General features: G+C 34.5%; 1 protein-coding gene and 1 non-coding gene across 3 annotated transcripts in view; one reads left to right on the top strand and one right to left on the bottom strand.

The window, feature by feature from the left end:
* KIFAP3 (kinesin associated protein 3) overlaps window positions 1–17,221 on the top strand; it is a 166,361-nt gene that overhangs the window by 111,622 nt on the left and 37,518 nt on the right. For both annotated transcript variants that reach the window (XM_032636471.1, XM_032636472.1), the window contains exons 18-19: window positions 9,771–9,960; window positions 16,007–16,106. In XM_032636471.1, coding sequence (XP_032492362.1) covers window positions 9,771–9,960; window positions 16,007–16,106 — 290 coding nt within the window. The remainder of the gene's footprint in view (window positions 1–9,770; window positions 9,961–16,006; window positions 16,107–17,221) is intronic.
* TRNAG-UCC lies at window positions 7,858–7,930 on the bottom strand. Its single transcript has one exon. It is a non-coding gene; the product is annotated as a tRNA-Gly (tRNA).

The raw sequence follows: 17,221 nt of genomic DNA, 5'->3' as shown, positions 1-17,221 counted from the left end.
AGTTTCCTAGAAGAGAAGGAAGTAGTCCAATACAGCTGATAGGTGGGCACCAGACTCTGGAAACATCCCATGTTCTGCTAGAAGAATGTTTTTTTACCTTTCTGCTATTATAGACCTGTAGGATTCAAGGCCCTGGCTCAATTTTATCTTGGTAATAGGAAACTGCACCACCAGGGGCAGCTTCTTCCCAAAACATTTTTCTTCCCTTGTCAGTTGAGTAGGGATTCTGATCTTAGATTAAACTTTTGGCCTCTATGAAGTGGCAACTTGATCCAATAGAGTATTGCATTTAGAGTACAACTGATTCTAGTTCTCTCACCTGCTGAATAATCTCAGGCAACTTATTTAACTTTTTGAAGATTTAGTTTACAGTGACACTTCTGAGGATTAAAGAAGTTAGAGAAAATATATATGAGCATCTGCCACATGATGGTCACTCAATATGTTTTGTTCAAACTAAACCAAAATTCACACCAAGTTGTGAAGTTTATGTATAGATTAAATATCTGGATCAACGTTTCCTTTCCTTAGTACAGTTAATTATTTATGTTATTTTCTGTTCAACTTTTAAAATGATATGGGAAGATAGTCTGTTCACAGTTTGGATTTAAACTCTGGAAAGTTATTTGGAATATATATATATTTTGGCCAGACATATTTCTATTTGTAGTTTACTTTAAGATTGTCCTGAAAAATGGCTGAATTTGGCACTTTAAGACTTCATGTCAGGGAAGTTAACAGAATGGGTCAATTTACTGAAAGGTGTTGATTAGGACAGTGTAGAGAAATAGGAAGCTACCTTTGCTAGTGTAGAAGTGCCCCATGTGTTAAATTACCCATGTTCTGAATCTGTGGTGACTAATTTGGATTTGGACTCAATTTATCAGACCAAACCAGACTAACCTCAGACCAAAGTTATACTCCTGGTTTGCTGGGCCTCATTTGGAAGAAATTTGAGGAGTGGGGCATTTTAATGCATCAGTAAAAAGACAGCTTCTCAGGTCCACTTGGGACGTAGCTGCCATTCTTTAGTTCTTTGAGCTCAGACTCTATTACTGATCTCGACGCAGGGTGTTATTTGCTTGTCCCAAATCTTTTTAAAGAGTAAAACAAGAGGAAATTGACTTAATTTGAAACAGGAGAAACTTTGATTACAGACACAGCAAAGATGATGAAACACTAGAAATAGGCTGTCAAGGGAGAATGTGAAGTCTGTCCAGTTAACATTAGTAACAGCTAAATAACCAACTTTCTAAAATAGTTTGTTAGAAACCTGCCTAAAATGGAAGTAGATGATCTCTTAAGACTCTTTTTTACCTCTAGATTTTGATTTCCGAGTATTCTTGGCATGGCTATGATCAAAAAAATATAGAAAGAGTGGGAATATTTGTAGCTTAAGGCGATTTATCTTTAAGAAAGCAAACTTCTTGCACTCAAGACAAATATCATGGAATAATACCAAGAAAAATTAGATGCCTTGCAAACCTTAGGGAAATATGCCCTCTGCAGTAAAGTATTCTTTCCCCAAATTATAGAAATGTTACATTAGTGATGAAGTGTTTAATGTATTTAGGCCCAGGCCCTCAACTGCTGAATTGAAACAGATATGTGTTCATAGTACTCTCTGTACTGTAGAGGATTACATGTTTGGTGATGCAGTCTCTGTTGCCTCATCAGCAAATTGTTGCCTGTCTGACTAGGCTTTGCATGTAGCTTTGGGAGGCAGGGAATGGGGTAGCTGCAGAGAGGAGAACGGAGGCCAGGAGAGAGGAGCCTAGCTTCCTCATCTTCCAAGGGAATTATACAGCAATTGATCATTGCCTTTTCTCTTCCAAGACTTGAAGATCATCAAGGGAAGATCAGAACCCTCTATACATAGAGAGCTTCTAAAAACCCAATTAGATTTTTATCCCTCAGTCCTTCCTCAGCTTTGTATGAAGTATTTGAGAACCTCAAATTCCTCCCCAATTAGTAAACAATTTCCTCCCCTGACATTACTGGGTTGTCAAACATTTAATACATGTTTATTAAGCACATACTGTGTTCCAGACAACTAAGGTTGACACTGGGAATAAAAAACAACACGAAGTCTCTAGAATATAAAAGTTTACAATCTAGACCCCAGGATACTGTCGTCTAGACATGAACTGACCTTTCAGGAGCAGTACTACTACATGGGCTGTCAATAGATATTCTGTACTAATGCATTGCACATTGTATCTACAGGATGTTTATGGAGAAGGGAATGTACCTAGGTTCTCTGGTAAAATACTGATGTCTGTTGCCTTCTAGCCAGCCACAGGCCTACATGTGATTTGATACTAACACAGGTTTGTGTCACTAAGATTTTGAATGGCAGCTTTTTCTCTTTTAACTGTTAATTTTGATCATTGGCAAATTGTGTATATTAAAATAATCTGGAATTATTTTAAACTACGAAAACAAGGTGCTATCTTCATTCTAGGATAGACACAATTATATTTAATAAGACTGGTATATTGAAGTGAGATAAACTAATGTAGGTTTACATGTAACCTCTAAGACATCAACTGTCATAGTCCCCCCAAAAATTACCAGGGGAAGCCTGTGTCAGACAGAAAAGGTGGATTTATTAATAATAAATGTCTAGCAAAGGAGAACGCTTTTTAAAAATATCTTATAGTATCTTTTTTTTTTTTTTTTTTTTTTTGTGGTATGCAGGCCTCTGACTGCTATGGCCTCTCCCGCTGCGGAGCACAGGCTCCGGACTCGCAGGCTCAGCGGCCATGACTCATGGGCCCAGCCGCTCCGCGGCATGTGGGATCTTCCCGGACCGGGGCACGAACTCGTGTCCCTTGCATCAGCAGGCAGACTCTCAACCACTGTACCACCAGAGAAGCCCTAAAAATGTCTTATAATATCTTGAAAGGGAAGTTATAGAGAAAGTTTCATAGGGTTAGGATTAGGGTTAGCTTAAAACTCAGGTTATTTCAGGACAGGATTTCAAAACCATGAATGGGTAGGGATTGGTAAAATGGGTAGAAGGTTTTTACTTTTAATTGGCTTGCAGGTTGGTTATGGGCACAGAGCGGGGATTTTCAAGTGAGTTGTTGACAGAAACTTCTAAAATGTTCTTTCCAAAGCAGGTGGAGTTGGTTCTTGCTTGTTCTACAGTCTTGGCAAATTTTCATTTCTCAGATTTGTAAGTTTGATGTTAATTTCTCAATTCCATACAGTCAAATTGGGCTTCGTGAGATAAACCCAGTTGGTTTTAGTGGTTAGCCCTCTTATGGAGTTCATTTTTATATTGCATAAATCTGAAAGGCAGAAATTTAAGATATTTTTCTAGTTTATTAGAATTTACATGCATATATATATATATACACATATATGCATGTGTGTATATTCCCTGCCAGTATTATGCATGTTACTTTATTGCTTTTTTTAATTGTCAGCAGTTGGGTTTTAAAAAAAAAGCATGGTATGAAAGAAAAGTCATGATTCCTTGCTTAAATAAATTTTATTTAGTTATATCTTTTACTCTGTGGACATGATATTTGAAATGATATTACACAGATGAGCCTCCTCAGTGCTTTAAACAGAGGTTGAAGTGATAATTGTACTTTGAGGTCTGGTTAGAAAATGCCATAGTCAAGACTAAAGGGCAACATTTGGGACAGTACTATTGAGAAATAGGTAGTATGTGCATAAAAGTCAACAACTCTATATGTATGTGTGTTTAATTATGTGTTAGATAAATATAGATAATATATACATATCATTGGGAGAAGTATTTTCTAAGCTATAAAAGGCATCTTTTTAGCAGCTACTACCTTAATCTTAATGAGCAACTAAATTATTCTAGATCTGCTTTAATTTAGTATGAAGAATTGTATTAAATAAACCATATTACATTCTCAATTAGGGAGCAGCCACGTTAAAGGAGAAAGGAAAATCTGTTTTCCATCAGTTATGTTAGAACACAAAGCAGATCTATGTAGCTCTGTGTTACCCTGTAGTGTGTTAATCAGATACAGGGTGTGACGGAAGCCAGTGACAAAGAGTTTTCCTGATAGTGAACAGGCTCTGATAATAAGCTGGTTAAGGCTTCATAATGTTTCAGTGGTTTAGTAGTAAACAAAATGATATAGGACTTCAGAAAGGATGGCACATTCCATATAAAATCAAAACATAAGTCTTTTGTGACACTTTAGAATTTATGAAAACTAGTGCTTAAGGTCATAATGTCAGGAGCTGAGAAGAAAATAAAAGACAAAGCATGTGTACCTTTAAATACAAGACAAACTAGAGTCCCAAAGCAAGGATATCAGGGTGCACTCCTTGTGAAAAGAAGCATTTCAAAAATGAAGAAAAAACAACTGTATTCCTAGAGTATTTCCACAATAGCTTGATAAATTTTGATGACATTTCTTGCCTGTGTTTGAGCTATGACATCCCTGAATTCCCGTATCTATTTTCTGATAATGAGGGGGCAGTGATATAAGAGGGAAGTAGGGATTTGGGGGAGAGGGGTTAGAGGGAATTGGTTTTAATTGATATATGTTGAATTTATTAAATTTTGATACAATATTCATTTAGAATTGCTATGTAATTTTTAAAAGATGACCTCTATATTGCTATTATTCTGCAGTTTGGGGGGATAGTTATTTCAACAGCTTTATGAGGTAATGGTATTAATTATAGATTTGTATTTGAGGAATTTTAGAATTTGAATAAATCTTAGATTTGTTTCATTTTACAATTGAAGAATCTGAGACCAACAGATTTTAAAATACCTTTAGAAGGTTGTATATTTCTGTTAGTATCAGAACTAGAAGGAGAACCCAGGTCTCTTGGCCCTTATCCAATGTTCTTTGTATTATACTATACCACATTATTAGTGTCTATAAATTCAGACTCTGAGACACAAAGAAAGTATGACTTTGCCAGGGCTATTAAACTATACTCATTGAGGATAGATACAGAAGATAGCTGAGACTAGGGATTCCAGAATATGCTGGTCCACTGGGGTATGATAAAGCTTTCACTGGTTTTCACTAAAATGGAAAAGAGAGGGAAAAGAAAAAAGTGTGTGTGTGTGTGTGTGTGTGTGTGTGTGTGTGAAAGTCAGAGAGGAAAGAGAAGAGAGAGACCAGAACTGGGAGGAGTCGTAAATGTAAAGTTAAAGTGTTTTAGTGTTGGGAAGGTATATCTTTATTTTGAGATCGTCTTTCTCACATTTTTAGTCTTAAAATGGCCTTTCTTTTATAAAACAATAATCGTAGGTGGAACTTGATTTACATTTAATATCAGTCCCACAGATTTACTTTTTTTAAAAAATTAATTTATGGGCTTCCCTGGTGACGCAGTGGTTGAGAGTCCGCCTGCCGATGCAGGGGACATGCGTTTGTGCCCCGGTCCGGGAAGATCCCACATGCCGAGGAGCGCCTGGGCCCGTGAGCCGTGGCCGCTGAGCCTGCGTGTCCGGAGCCTGTGCTCCACAACGGGAGAGGCCACAACAGTGAGAGGCCCATGTACCGCAAAAAATAATAAATAAATACATACATAAATATATTCATTTATGTATGTATTTATTTATTTTTGGCTGCGTTGGGTCTTCGTTGCTACACGCTGGCTTTCTCTGGTTGCGGCGAGCAGGGGCTACTCTTTGTTAAGGTGTGCAGGCTTCTCATTGCAGTGGCTTCTCTTGTTGCGGAGCACGGACTCTAGGCATGCAGGCTTCAGCAGTTGTGGCACTCGGGCTCAGTAGTTGTGGCTTGTGGGCTCTAGAGCACAGGCTCAGTAGTTGTGGCACACGGGCTTAGCTGCTCCACGGCATGTGGGATCTTCCTGGACCAGGGTTCGAACCCATGTCCCCTGCGTTGGCAGGTGGATTATTATTATTATTTTTTTTTCTTTTGCGCTACGCGGGCCTCTCACTGCTGTGGCCTCTCCCGCTGAGGAGCACAGGCTCCGGACACACAGTCCCAGCGGCCACGGCTCACGGGCCCAGCCGCTCCACAGCATGCGGGATCCTCCTGGACCGGGGCACAAACCCGTGTTCCCTGCATCAGCAGGCGGACTCTCAACCACTGCTCCACCAGGGAAGCCCTGGCAGGTGGATTCTTAACCACTGCACCACCAGGGAAGTCCCAAGTCCCACAGATTTACTTTTGAACCTTTCTAAAATCTAAAATTCTTGGGACCACTGTCCTAACCTATTAATTCACTATGGTTGATAAATAGATCTTCAACATCCATAAGCTAAAATATTTAATTTTCAAGAAATATGGAACATAAAAATCAGTGTTTCAGAAACATAAAGATGAAAAATACAGCATCATATAGCAAAACTGTACTATCTTTTTTGATTCTAAACAATTTGCTATTAAGGAAAAAGAAATGAAAATATTTAAACAAATATTGCGTTCCTCATAACATGCTTCATTCCAAGATGCTACATTTGGTAAATATTCGAATACCTGAAGCTGCATTGTCACAAACTAGAACAAACCTTTATGGCACAAGTATAATATCTTAATAATGTTTTATACTTAGCCTCTAAATTTAAAAATGCATATTTTAAAACATCCTCCAAAGTTAGCTGTTAATATTAGAATTAAGAAAGTCACTGAAAACTAGTATATACCGGTATTTATTGTGGTTCTATCTAAGGTAAAGACATTAGGGTATTTTTTCTATAATTTTCAACTTTCAGTCAGGAAATAGTTTCATAATGGAAATAGTTTTATAATCATAAAACTCCAAATGTTTTCAAAAAGTCATAACTGCTTGAGACTTTAAGGCCTTGATACTGTTTGGTCAGGGTTTTTTGCCATTTTCTTTCCTATGATCTATAACAAAAAGCTCGCTGTATTTAATAAGTCTCAAGGCCATCTTTTGTGAAAACTCCACATGTCATTGCAGTGGATTCATTGTAGTAGGATTCTGTAATCATTGTTGGATCTTCTGCAGAACATAATTTTCTATATCCTAAATGATTACTCAGCTTGGTATAGAATAACATATTCTGTTTCATATTTACTGAGGGAGAAACTTTTGTTTTTGTTTTTTTTCTGAAGAGCTGAGAAGACAACCATAGTTGTTATCCAGTAAACAATAATGTACATGTTACTCATTATGTTAGTCATAGAAAAGTAAGCCTGTTGTTTTATTGTACAAAAATACTTAAAATAAGAATAAAATTATCTTTAATAAAGAAAATAGTACAATCTATATCATTGTTACTGTACTTTTTGGCCTTATAATGTTAAGAGATGCCCTGGTTCTGTGGGTTTGCTCAGTCATAAACTGATATTAAAAAATAATCATAATAAAAGGAAGGCAAAAGCTTTAAAGGAATTCAGATCAGCATAAGGGTAGTCTTATTAAATCTGATGCTAACTCACTGCATTGGAAAATCAGCTTTCCGAAGACACTAAGAAGTCAAGCTTTAGTGTCACAAGCTAGCCATGGAGTCTCATGGATGTTTTTGGTTTGTGTGTTTGGACTTCTGTCAAATATAGTGTAGATAGTCTTTAAACAAAAAAACTCAGACTTGTGTGTGTAGGTTCATTAATAAGAACATTGCAATAAGTTTAAAGGGTAATAAGGCTTAAGTTAGAAAGGCTGTTGTTTGTGATGAAAACAGCTCATTTTTTACACATTTCTACATTTATTAGATGTATTTTTATTATTAAACTAGAATAGTAAAATCTTACAAGGGTAGAGATGATAACTCATAGAATAAGCGTGAATTTTCTTCTTTGTGCAGAGCATTACTTACTAGGCCAAATACATTTTTATGGATATGCAGTTGAAGGCTTTACTTTTTTATTTTATTTTTTTGGCCACACCATGCAGCATGTGGGACCTTTGTTCCCTGACCAGGGATCGAACCTGCGCCCCCTGCATTGGAAGTGCAGAGTCTTAACCACTGGACCACCGGGGAAGGATTTACTTTTTTAAATTATATGTACCCCTGTAACGTTTCACAGATATTCACAAGAAGCAAGTTTTAGCCTTAGTGGAATAGCAAACCCCATATTTTACATGCTTTGGGTGCTTGATGATTTCAACTTCTGTTCTTACACTAGGAATCCACATACTTGAACTTAAATTATAATAAAACTTTCAAATCATATGTCTATCATCTTCCTTGGATACTTCTTCATTCAGATAATCAAATTTAAAATTTTTCTACCAAAATGAAAAGTTAGTTTTATACCTCTTGCCCAGTGAAACAAACTGCTATTCATGAAAGAAACAATACCACTCAAATTAGTTCCAGTATTTAATGTAGATCTAATAGGATACCTAGTATTATAAGGCATATTCTATTAAATACTGTGATTATAACAGTTGAATTAATGTTTATTATTTTAAGTAAAATGCAATAATATTTATGATAACTCTTTTATACAATTTAATTTTAAATAATTATATTAGGAAATAAACTGACAACTAATAGGAATTTTAATAGATAACCACTAGAAAGAAAAACGGTTAATAATTTGGTGACAAAATTGCCATTAGCAGTACCATAGCCAAAAAATATCTTCTACTTCCACCAACCTAAGTTGAAAAGTAACATCTATATAGTTTCAGAGTTGTACAGTATAGAACACACAGTCTAACAGCTGACACTGCTAAGAGATATATTGATAATGTGAAACTTAAAATTTAACAAGAAAAATTTTGATAATAATAAATACCTTTATTATAAAATTTCATATGTATTCTTACATCCCAGAAATTTATTCTGTGATGACAGTTTTTGACTTCAGCCTTACTTGGCTTTGTATGAAAATTGCTCAGCATTTACCTAAAATATATATTTGGTCCACCTCTTAGTTATCGTGATGATCCTAACTATTGGAGGACAGTAGTATTGCCTGGCACCTTTCCAACTGGCACCTTTCCAACTTATAAACAAAAGTGTTAAAGACAGAGGAATTTAAAACTAAGAACCCGGTGATTAGGATGACAAGAAATACCTGAAGCCATTTTTTCCATCTAAGTCATCAGTGGTACTGTCCATTAATTAAGTGAATACACTTGTCAGAAGTAACCACCACCTGTGGAGCTAGATAGGTTCAGCTGTAACTTTTGTAATAATTTGCCTACTTGCCCTTCAAAAACACGCACCAATGAAGTTCTCTGTCAATAGATGCTACAGATACAATGAATAAGCCACAGTCTTGCTCCTCAAGAGTTCATGGTTAAAGCAGGAGATGTTTAAAGAAATAATTATGACTAAGACATTATTATTTTGTGGTTGAAACAAAATTGAATTAAATTCTGCTATTTGTTTTTTGTAGTAAACCATTTCAGTTTTTAGGAGAAATTCTTTAATAGTGCTTTTTTTTTTTCCTACTGAAAAATGTTATCTAAACAAAGAGATACAGCGAAAGATGTAATTTTAATGCTCAACCACCTGTCATTAGCGCCACAGTAATTATAGCCACAAAACTCTTTGGAAGCTGAAGTCTGGTTGCTTACCTAAATTCTAGTAATACTTAGATAAAGAATTTGTGAAATTTGAACTTTTCCAGTTTTTGCCATTGCCAATGGCGATTGATAATCCAAACAGAGATGTCTTAATATATGTAATAAATTGATTTTTATTGATTATCGTGTACAGTAATTCTGAACAGGTACTTTTAATGTTTTCTCTGACCCAAACAAAAGCCCCAAAATTCTCTTCTTATAAGCTAAATGTACTGCTATCTGAGTGCCAAGGAAGTGCCTTCATAAGCTTACATAAAAATAATTGACTTTGTTTGCAATAGGAATATGATGAAGAATGGGCTAAGAAAATTCAGAGTGAAAAGTTTCGCTGGCATAACTCTCAGTGGCTGGAGATGGTAGAGAGTCGTCAGATGGATGAGAGTGAGCAGTACTTGTATGGTGATGATCGAATTGAGCCATACATCCATGAAGGAGACATTCTCGAGAGACCTGACCTTTTCTACGGCTCAGGTAAAATGATAACCAAAGCAAAAATAAGTAGTCTCTGTGTATGATATAAATAGGGATTTTTGTCTGCCAACCTTGCTCATTCCCAAGCTTTGTAAGCACTTCTTTTAGTATATAAATGGCCTTCTGCTAATGATTTTAGACATAACATCAGTATACACACCAAGCAAACCTATTAACTCACCATTATTTTTTTCCAAGTTAGTCTTTGATGTGATCCCCATTAAAAGGGCTGTGTTTGATGTGATCCCCATTAAAAAGGCTGTGACCAGGAAAATTAATTGCTCTTAGTTTATTATTTTCTAGAATGTGTAACTTAAAATGACATCTTCAAGATTGCTGACTTCTGTTTGAAAATGTGATATTTTTCTCTATTCTGCATTTATTTAAATGTATAATTTACTAATTTATGTTTTCTTTTCCAGTGTGTTTCATTTTAACAGTCTCATTTTGCCATGGTTTTGCTTTAGTTTCGAACTAGTAACCCCTGTTTGGTTCTCTGGTTGGGAAGGTTTAGACACTTTATAGCAATAGTTTTTTCATTCTAAACTCTTGCTAGTATTTTCAAGGCAAAATTTAATTTTTACATAGATCTTACATACCCTTGTTGATTCTGCCATCCTGCCTTTTTCCAGGGATTTTGGTACTAAGAACAGTAAGTTTTTGCATATTCTCCCTTTTAATGTGTTGCACTGTTACCAGTATTAATTACTTCATTGAAGTCATTTAGTTGAAGAGACAAAAGAAAGGATTTCTAACTAAGATCTGTAGCAGGTTGCAAATAAAAAGCATTTAAAGTAATTGTATCTGAATTAATGGCTCACCTTTTTTTCCTACTATGTATTCATTCATATATTTTCATAATTGTATTCTGTGCATATTGCCCATAAGGCTGCATTATTTTTATATTTGATATAGATACTTGAATCCTGGAAAATTGGTACTTTACTTTGAAAATTAAATAGATTTCTTCCTAACTGAACTTTACAGTAGTTATGAAATACTGCTTTGAGTTTCAAACCAGATGGAGTAGATGATTAATTTCAACCAACCAGAATTTCTTAATTCAGTAATGGCAAGCAGCTGTTCCTTACCTAGTCAGATATTCATGAAGTAAAATGATGTAAAATATATATGATGTGAATTTTTTGATAATAGAAATCAGAATTTCTTGGAATCAGGTTTCTTGCTTTGAAAATTGATAGATAGCTACTTTTCAGTGTGAATCAATGAGCAGTTTCCAAAAATGAGTAAAACATGTAACCACCTCAGTATTTAACTTTGTTGTTTTAATACAATTAGAATTTCAGAACAGATTTCTAAAAAATTATACCACTTATCCAAAATTAATTCATTTAAGTTGACCCCTTAAAATGAAAATCATAACATTTTTCTGTGAGATACAATTAAAATGTACAACCTATGCTTTTGTGAGAAATCTGAATTGTACACATTTTTATATATCTAAATTTAGAAACAGCCACAGCTGATGGAAAAATAAATAAATTTAAGCATTCCAGGGGTGAAATGTTACCTTTAGATAGCCTCATGGTTGTTTTTTTATACCTATAGCCTGATGATATGGTACACACTTGACAGCAGAGATTACATTGCTGTGAGTTTAAAGATATAATTCTCATATCAAGCCACCTGTACTTTTTTTTTTTTTTTTTTTTTTTTTTTTTTTTTTTGGGTACGCGGGCCTCTCCCGTTGCGGAGCACAGGCTCCGGACGCGCAGGCCCAGCGGCCATGGCTCACGGGTCCAGCCGCTCCGCGGCATGTGGGATCCTCCCGGATCGGGGCACGAACCCGTGTCCCCTGCATCGGCAGGCAGACTCTCAACCACTGCGCCACCAGGGAAGCCCCCTGTACTTTTTTAGTTTATTATTTTACCTACTTTATTTTTCATGAACAGTTCATCAACTAAGTGAGTCTCTGTGGTGTTTTTGATATGTGTCATGGAAATCTCGACAATGCTAGTCTCTTGTCTTTTACTGTGTGCAGTTGTATCTTCAGAAACATCAGATAAATTTGTAACACTGCAGATTTGTTGGGATGCTTTAGCTATCTTACTTAAGTCTCTGGCTCTCCATGAAACTTTAGGCTGCTTCTGATAAAAGCAACTGTAGAGTTTTTCAACCACAGAGTTTAAGCTAAATGGCCAGTGATACCCTGGTCTTATCTTTTATTTAAAAATGAACTAGCATTTGCTACTTCCTGGTCATTAGTATTGCCCTCTATGCTTTCCAACTGTTAGACATGTCAAAATGTATCTGTTTCTTTCTTGCTATTATTTTAAAAAAGGACCCTCATTCTGTTATCTGAAATAGGAATCTACTTATACATCTCCTTATAGCTACATTATTTTTTTTTCTTAGTCTAAAATAATTGTGATTGCAGTTACTGACTAATTTCCTTTTCTATCATGAAAATGATGCTGTTTGCTTTAGTACTTTTTTACCCACAGAGGAAGTATATTATAATTTATAAAGCTGTATTGCTACTACACATTTCTAAATTATTTGCTACTTTTTTTCTGTTGTTCTTCATTCATTGTGATGAATCTTATTCTTAGCATTTATTATGTAACTATATTACAGTATATGAAACTTAAAATGGTTTATTTCTGTCTCAGGATCATTATAAAACCACAATTTTCATTTACCTATGTGTTTATGTGATGTATCTTATCAGGTGTAGCCAAATAAGTTATGATTAATCTATTTTATTCATTTCTTTTTCTCATTTTATTCACTCTTTATATCTGTTTCCTCCCACACAGTCATAATTTCACTTTTAGCTAGTTCACCAAAGAGCCTAATACTACATTTTCATTTGACTTTTAGAAATAAAGTTTACTTCAGTAACAATATATAAGAAGATACTGAGTTTTTGTATTTTTTTACTTTTATTTATTCAATATGTATAAGCCAGTTTTTTTAACTGAGTTTCAGAAATCAGAAAGTTGATAAATTATCTATGCTGGCAGTAAATTTGCTTTGATTTCATTCTTGTTCCAATACATACCCCATTTTACTCATAACCACATTTATCATCATTACTTAGAGCACCTCAAGAAGGTGTGTTATATAACTATGGTCTAAAAGATTTCATGTAATTTAATAACCTAAATGTATATAATGCTCTACAATTTACAAAGTGCTCTGGTGTATATCCTCTCTGTCTTCTATTTGTTCTCTGGGCATTTAAATGTTACATGAAATTCTTTGATTCCTTGTTGCTATCTTTGAAACAGTAAGGTTAGAGTAGGAGCTTAAGAAGGACACTCCTAGATTTATCTGAATACGTGATTACAACCAAAAATACATAAAAATTAATTTTGGTTACAGAATGCTGAGAAACAGATAATTCCAAAGAAGTTGAAGTGCTTGAGTTGATGATTTAAGATATAATTTAACTTCTATACTTCATTATAGTGAAGAATGATTGCTCATATTACAGAGTTACCTAAATTTTGTCAAGTCATTAAAGGGCAGTGTAGAAGCTGTACTTTACCGAATGAATTGCAGGGCCTTAGGATTATTAAAAATTAAGTTCAGAAGTATAAATTTACTCTTTATTCATATAATATCAGGCTTATTGTATTACTAAACTTACTGTATTCTAGGTTTATAAAATTTCTTAAACTAGTTTTATTCTGGGTTTATAAAATTTCTGGCTGAATCTTTAAATTCAAATTTTTTTTAGTTTCATCTCTATTTGATGAGATCCCCGTTTGTAGTTCCCTGTATTCCATTTATCCTTCTTACTCATTTTTCCCTTTGAAGACAATGAGAGCTTTGAATCAAAATGAAGATGTTGAGAATTTGACAAGTTTTTCATTTAAGTTCTTCCTCATCTGATTCACTTCACTAGATCGTGTTTCATGTAATATTAACTTTTAATGTATAATTCAGGTATTTTTATTTGGTTGTATTTATATGAGTGTTATATTTCTGAGTGTTAGAATCTTTTATGCTGCTGGCATGCTGAATATCTTTGTATTCATTTTCAAAGTGTGGTATATATTTTATTTTGGCATTACTTAGCTTTGTTCCTCTAAAATTGGCAGATTTCTTAACTCCTGATCCTAAATTATTTGGTTTTAATTTAACAGAGAAACTTGTTGATTTTTGTGGTCTTCACCTTGTTAATTTTAGCCAAACTTTCACAGTCTTAGATCCATAGAAAATTAATTTTTTTAGCCGCTTAACTCTCAATCTATGATGTCTTGGCATTCCCATAATTTCATTTTTTGTAACTTTTTTTGTGTTTAGCTGGACTTTTGGTTTATAGAATTTTTAACTTTTAGAGGACACAGAAACTGGACTAAATATTACATACTTTTTAGCTACCTCTTAAGTATTTTAAATTTACTAAAGTAATAAGGTAAATACCAGAGGTATTATTAACAATTCAACAATTAAATAATAATGCAAGTGTTTAGTATATGGTATGTAACAAATGGATATATGTAACAAATGAGTAGTACAGGAGTCTTATGGAAATACCAATTATTTTTACCTATTCATTTCCCAACTCTATTAATTTTTACCATCTATTCGATTTTTAATACCCTTATTCCTAAACAGATTTTATCATTTAATTCCCAGCTATCAATACTCAAATCAGTTACACCTCTGCCTCCCTCCCTTCCCAAGTAGGATTTTCTAACCTCTACAGAACACAGTAATCCTTCTGTAGCTTTTTCAGCCTCCAGCATTCATTTAGTAGGTATATCCCTTCCTGTTGTGTATCATTTATTAATGAAATGTATTATTTAATTGCATCTTAAGTGTCTATTTGTATTTCACTTAACCTGAAATTCCTGAAAACAGAAATTATGTATTCTAAGTTTTTCCACAGGACCTAGCAAAGTATTATTGCATGTGGTAGGTGTAAAATGATTGTCTGGTGACTGAATAATTTGCTTACTGTGTGCCAAATTTATAAACTATGTTGTGGATACCACCTAGCCAACAGGTGACCTAGAGGTCACTTACCAACCCAGAATACTTTCAGAAAAGGAAACTTTAAAAGGCTTCAGAGCTTTTCAAATAGTAATTACAAAAGCCATATACTAAAATATATTTGTTCTATGCATAAGACAGCCCTGAGGCCATCACTTAGATCCTTTTTCCTCAGATTCTTCTTATTCTTAACTTACTCATAATTCTATCAAAAATAGGTCATCTGGATTCTTAGATTGGAGCGAATGAGAAAGTAGTATCACTCTAAAATCAGCAAGAAGTAATAATAAAGACTTAGATTTAGGAAAAGGAGCACTTTATAAGCAAAGAAAAAGTACTCAAAAAGCATAGTAGTGTAGCCACATAGCGTAGGTAGTCAAATATATCTAATAACCTAGGGCGTTACTACATAATAATTGATGTTTATAATGAAGATTGAGTTATCAAGAAGTTTTAAAATTATATTCAGTATACTTTTTAAAATCACAGGAAATATAAAATGTATTTTCAAGGATTTCTAACCCAAGTTTGTGTGTTTGTTTTAAGGTTTGACACTTAAAGTGTCAAGCATTGCTTATATAAAAATTCACTTATTTGAAATGTATAATTCCCTAATCATACTACACAAATGAAGCTGTCCGGGTATAAAATGTTGGACATACTAGAGTGTTGGTCTTTACCGAAACCATGCTATTTAATGTCTCTTCTATTTCCTTACTCATTCTGTTTCTTAGCCTGGAAGGTTTATTGTCCCTCCCTATCCTACCTCATCCCTTAACTTTTGTTGTCTTCTCCACAAGACTAGAAGCCCCTTGAAGGCAGAGATTTTCTTATTCATCTCTCTAATAAAATAGTACTACCACATAGTAGATGCTCAATAAATGTCCAATCATTGTAAAAGAACACTTAAGTATGTATGGTCTTCTGTTCATACTCCCAGAGAGAATTGAATATCATGCTAACATTTTTCTTCCGGATTAAATATACAGGTTATTTTCTATTGTGTTACTTGATAGAACAGTTTCCTTTTTATTCCCTGCAAAGATGTTTCACTAGTTACTATTTTCTTTCATCCTAGATGGATTAGTTGCCTCTGAAGGAGCCATGAGTCCAGATTTCTTCAATGATTATCACCTTCAAAATGGAGATGTAGCTGGGCAGCATTCATTTCCTGGCAGGTAAACAGTCTTCCAAGAAAAATCTAATATATGCTGTTCCCCTTGTTTTTGAAAAGCTAAAATTTTCTTCACTTCCCATTTTTCTTTTTCCATCAAAGAGTAAAAAAAAAAGAATCCTGAATATTTTCAAGAACATACTCATTTGATTTTAAATTAACTTATGAAGTCACATTTTGTATGTAAAAAAATGAAGATCACAGTTCTAAAAAAAAATGTGTGTGTGTGTGTGTATGTGTGTGTGTATATATATATATATATATATATATATATATATATATATAGTGTGTGTGTGTGTGTGTGTATATATATATGCTTCCTCGTTTTGGAAAATACAGGCTGTCTATTGAAATACAGTACTTTTGCCAAATTAATGACCCAGATTGTTTCGTGTTTTCCAAAGCCAATAAAATATAAAATAAGAACACAATACATGTATTTTTTTTAACTTTGTTCTTTTTTTTTTTAACATCTTTATTGGAGTATAATTGCTTTACAATGGTGTGTTAGTTTCTGCTTTATAACAAAGTGAATCAGCTATACATATACATATATCCCCATATCTCCTCCCTCTTGCGTCACCCTCCCTATCCCACCCCTCTAGGTGGTCACAAAGCACCGAGCTGATCTCCCTGTGCTATGCAGCTGCTTCCCACTAGCTATTTAGTCTACATTTGGTAGGGTACATATGTCCATGCCACTCTCTCAGTTCGTCCCAGCTTACCCTTCCCCCTTCCCGTGTCCTCAAGTCCATTCTGTAGTAGGTCTGCATCTTTATTCCTGTCCTGCCCCTAGGTTCTTGAGAACCTTTTTTTTTTTCTTCTTTTTTTAGATTCCATATATATGTCTTAGCATACAGTATTTGTTTTTCTCTTTCTGATTTACTTCACTCTGTACGACAGACTCTAGGTCCATCCACCTCACTGCAAATAACTCAATTTCATTTCTTTTTATGGCTGAGTAATATTGCATTGTATATATGTGCCACATCTTCTTTATGCATGCATCTGTCAATGGACACTTAGGTTGCTTCCATGTCCTGGATATTGTAAATAGTGCTGCAATGAACATTGTGGTACATGACTCTTTTTGAATTATGGTTTTCTCAGGGTATATGC

This window comes from Phocoena sinus, chromosome 1, assembly GCF_008692025.1.
Source record: "Phocoena sinus isolate mPhoSin1 chromosome 1, mPhoSin1.pri, whole genome shotgun sequence".
Lineage (NCBI taxonomy): Eukaryota > Metazoa > Chordata > Mammalia > Artiodactyla > Phocoenidae > Phocoena > Phocoena sinus.
This window is presented reverse-complemented; position numbering and strand designations above follow the sequence as displayed.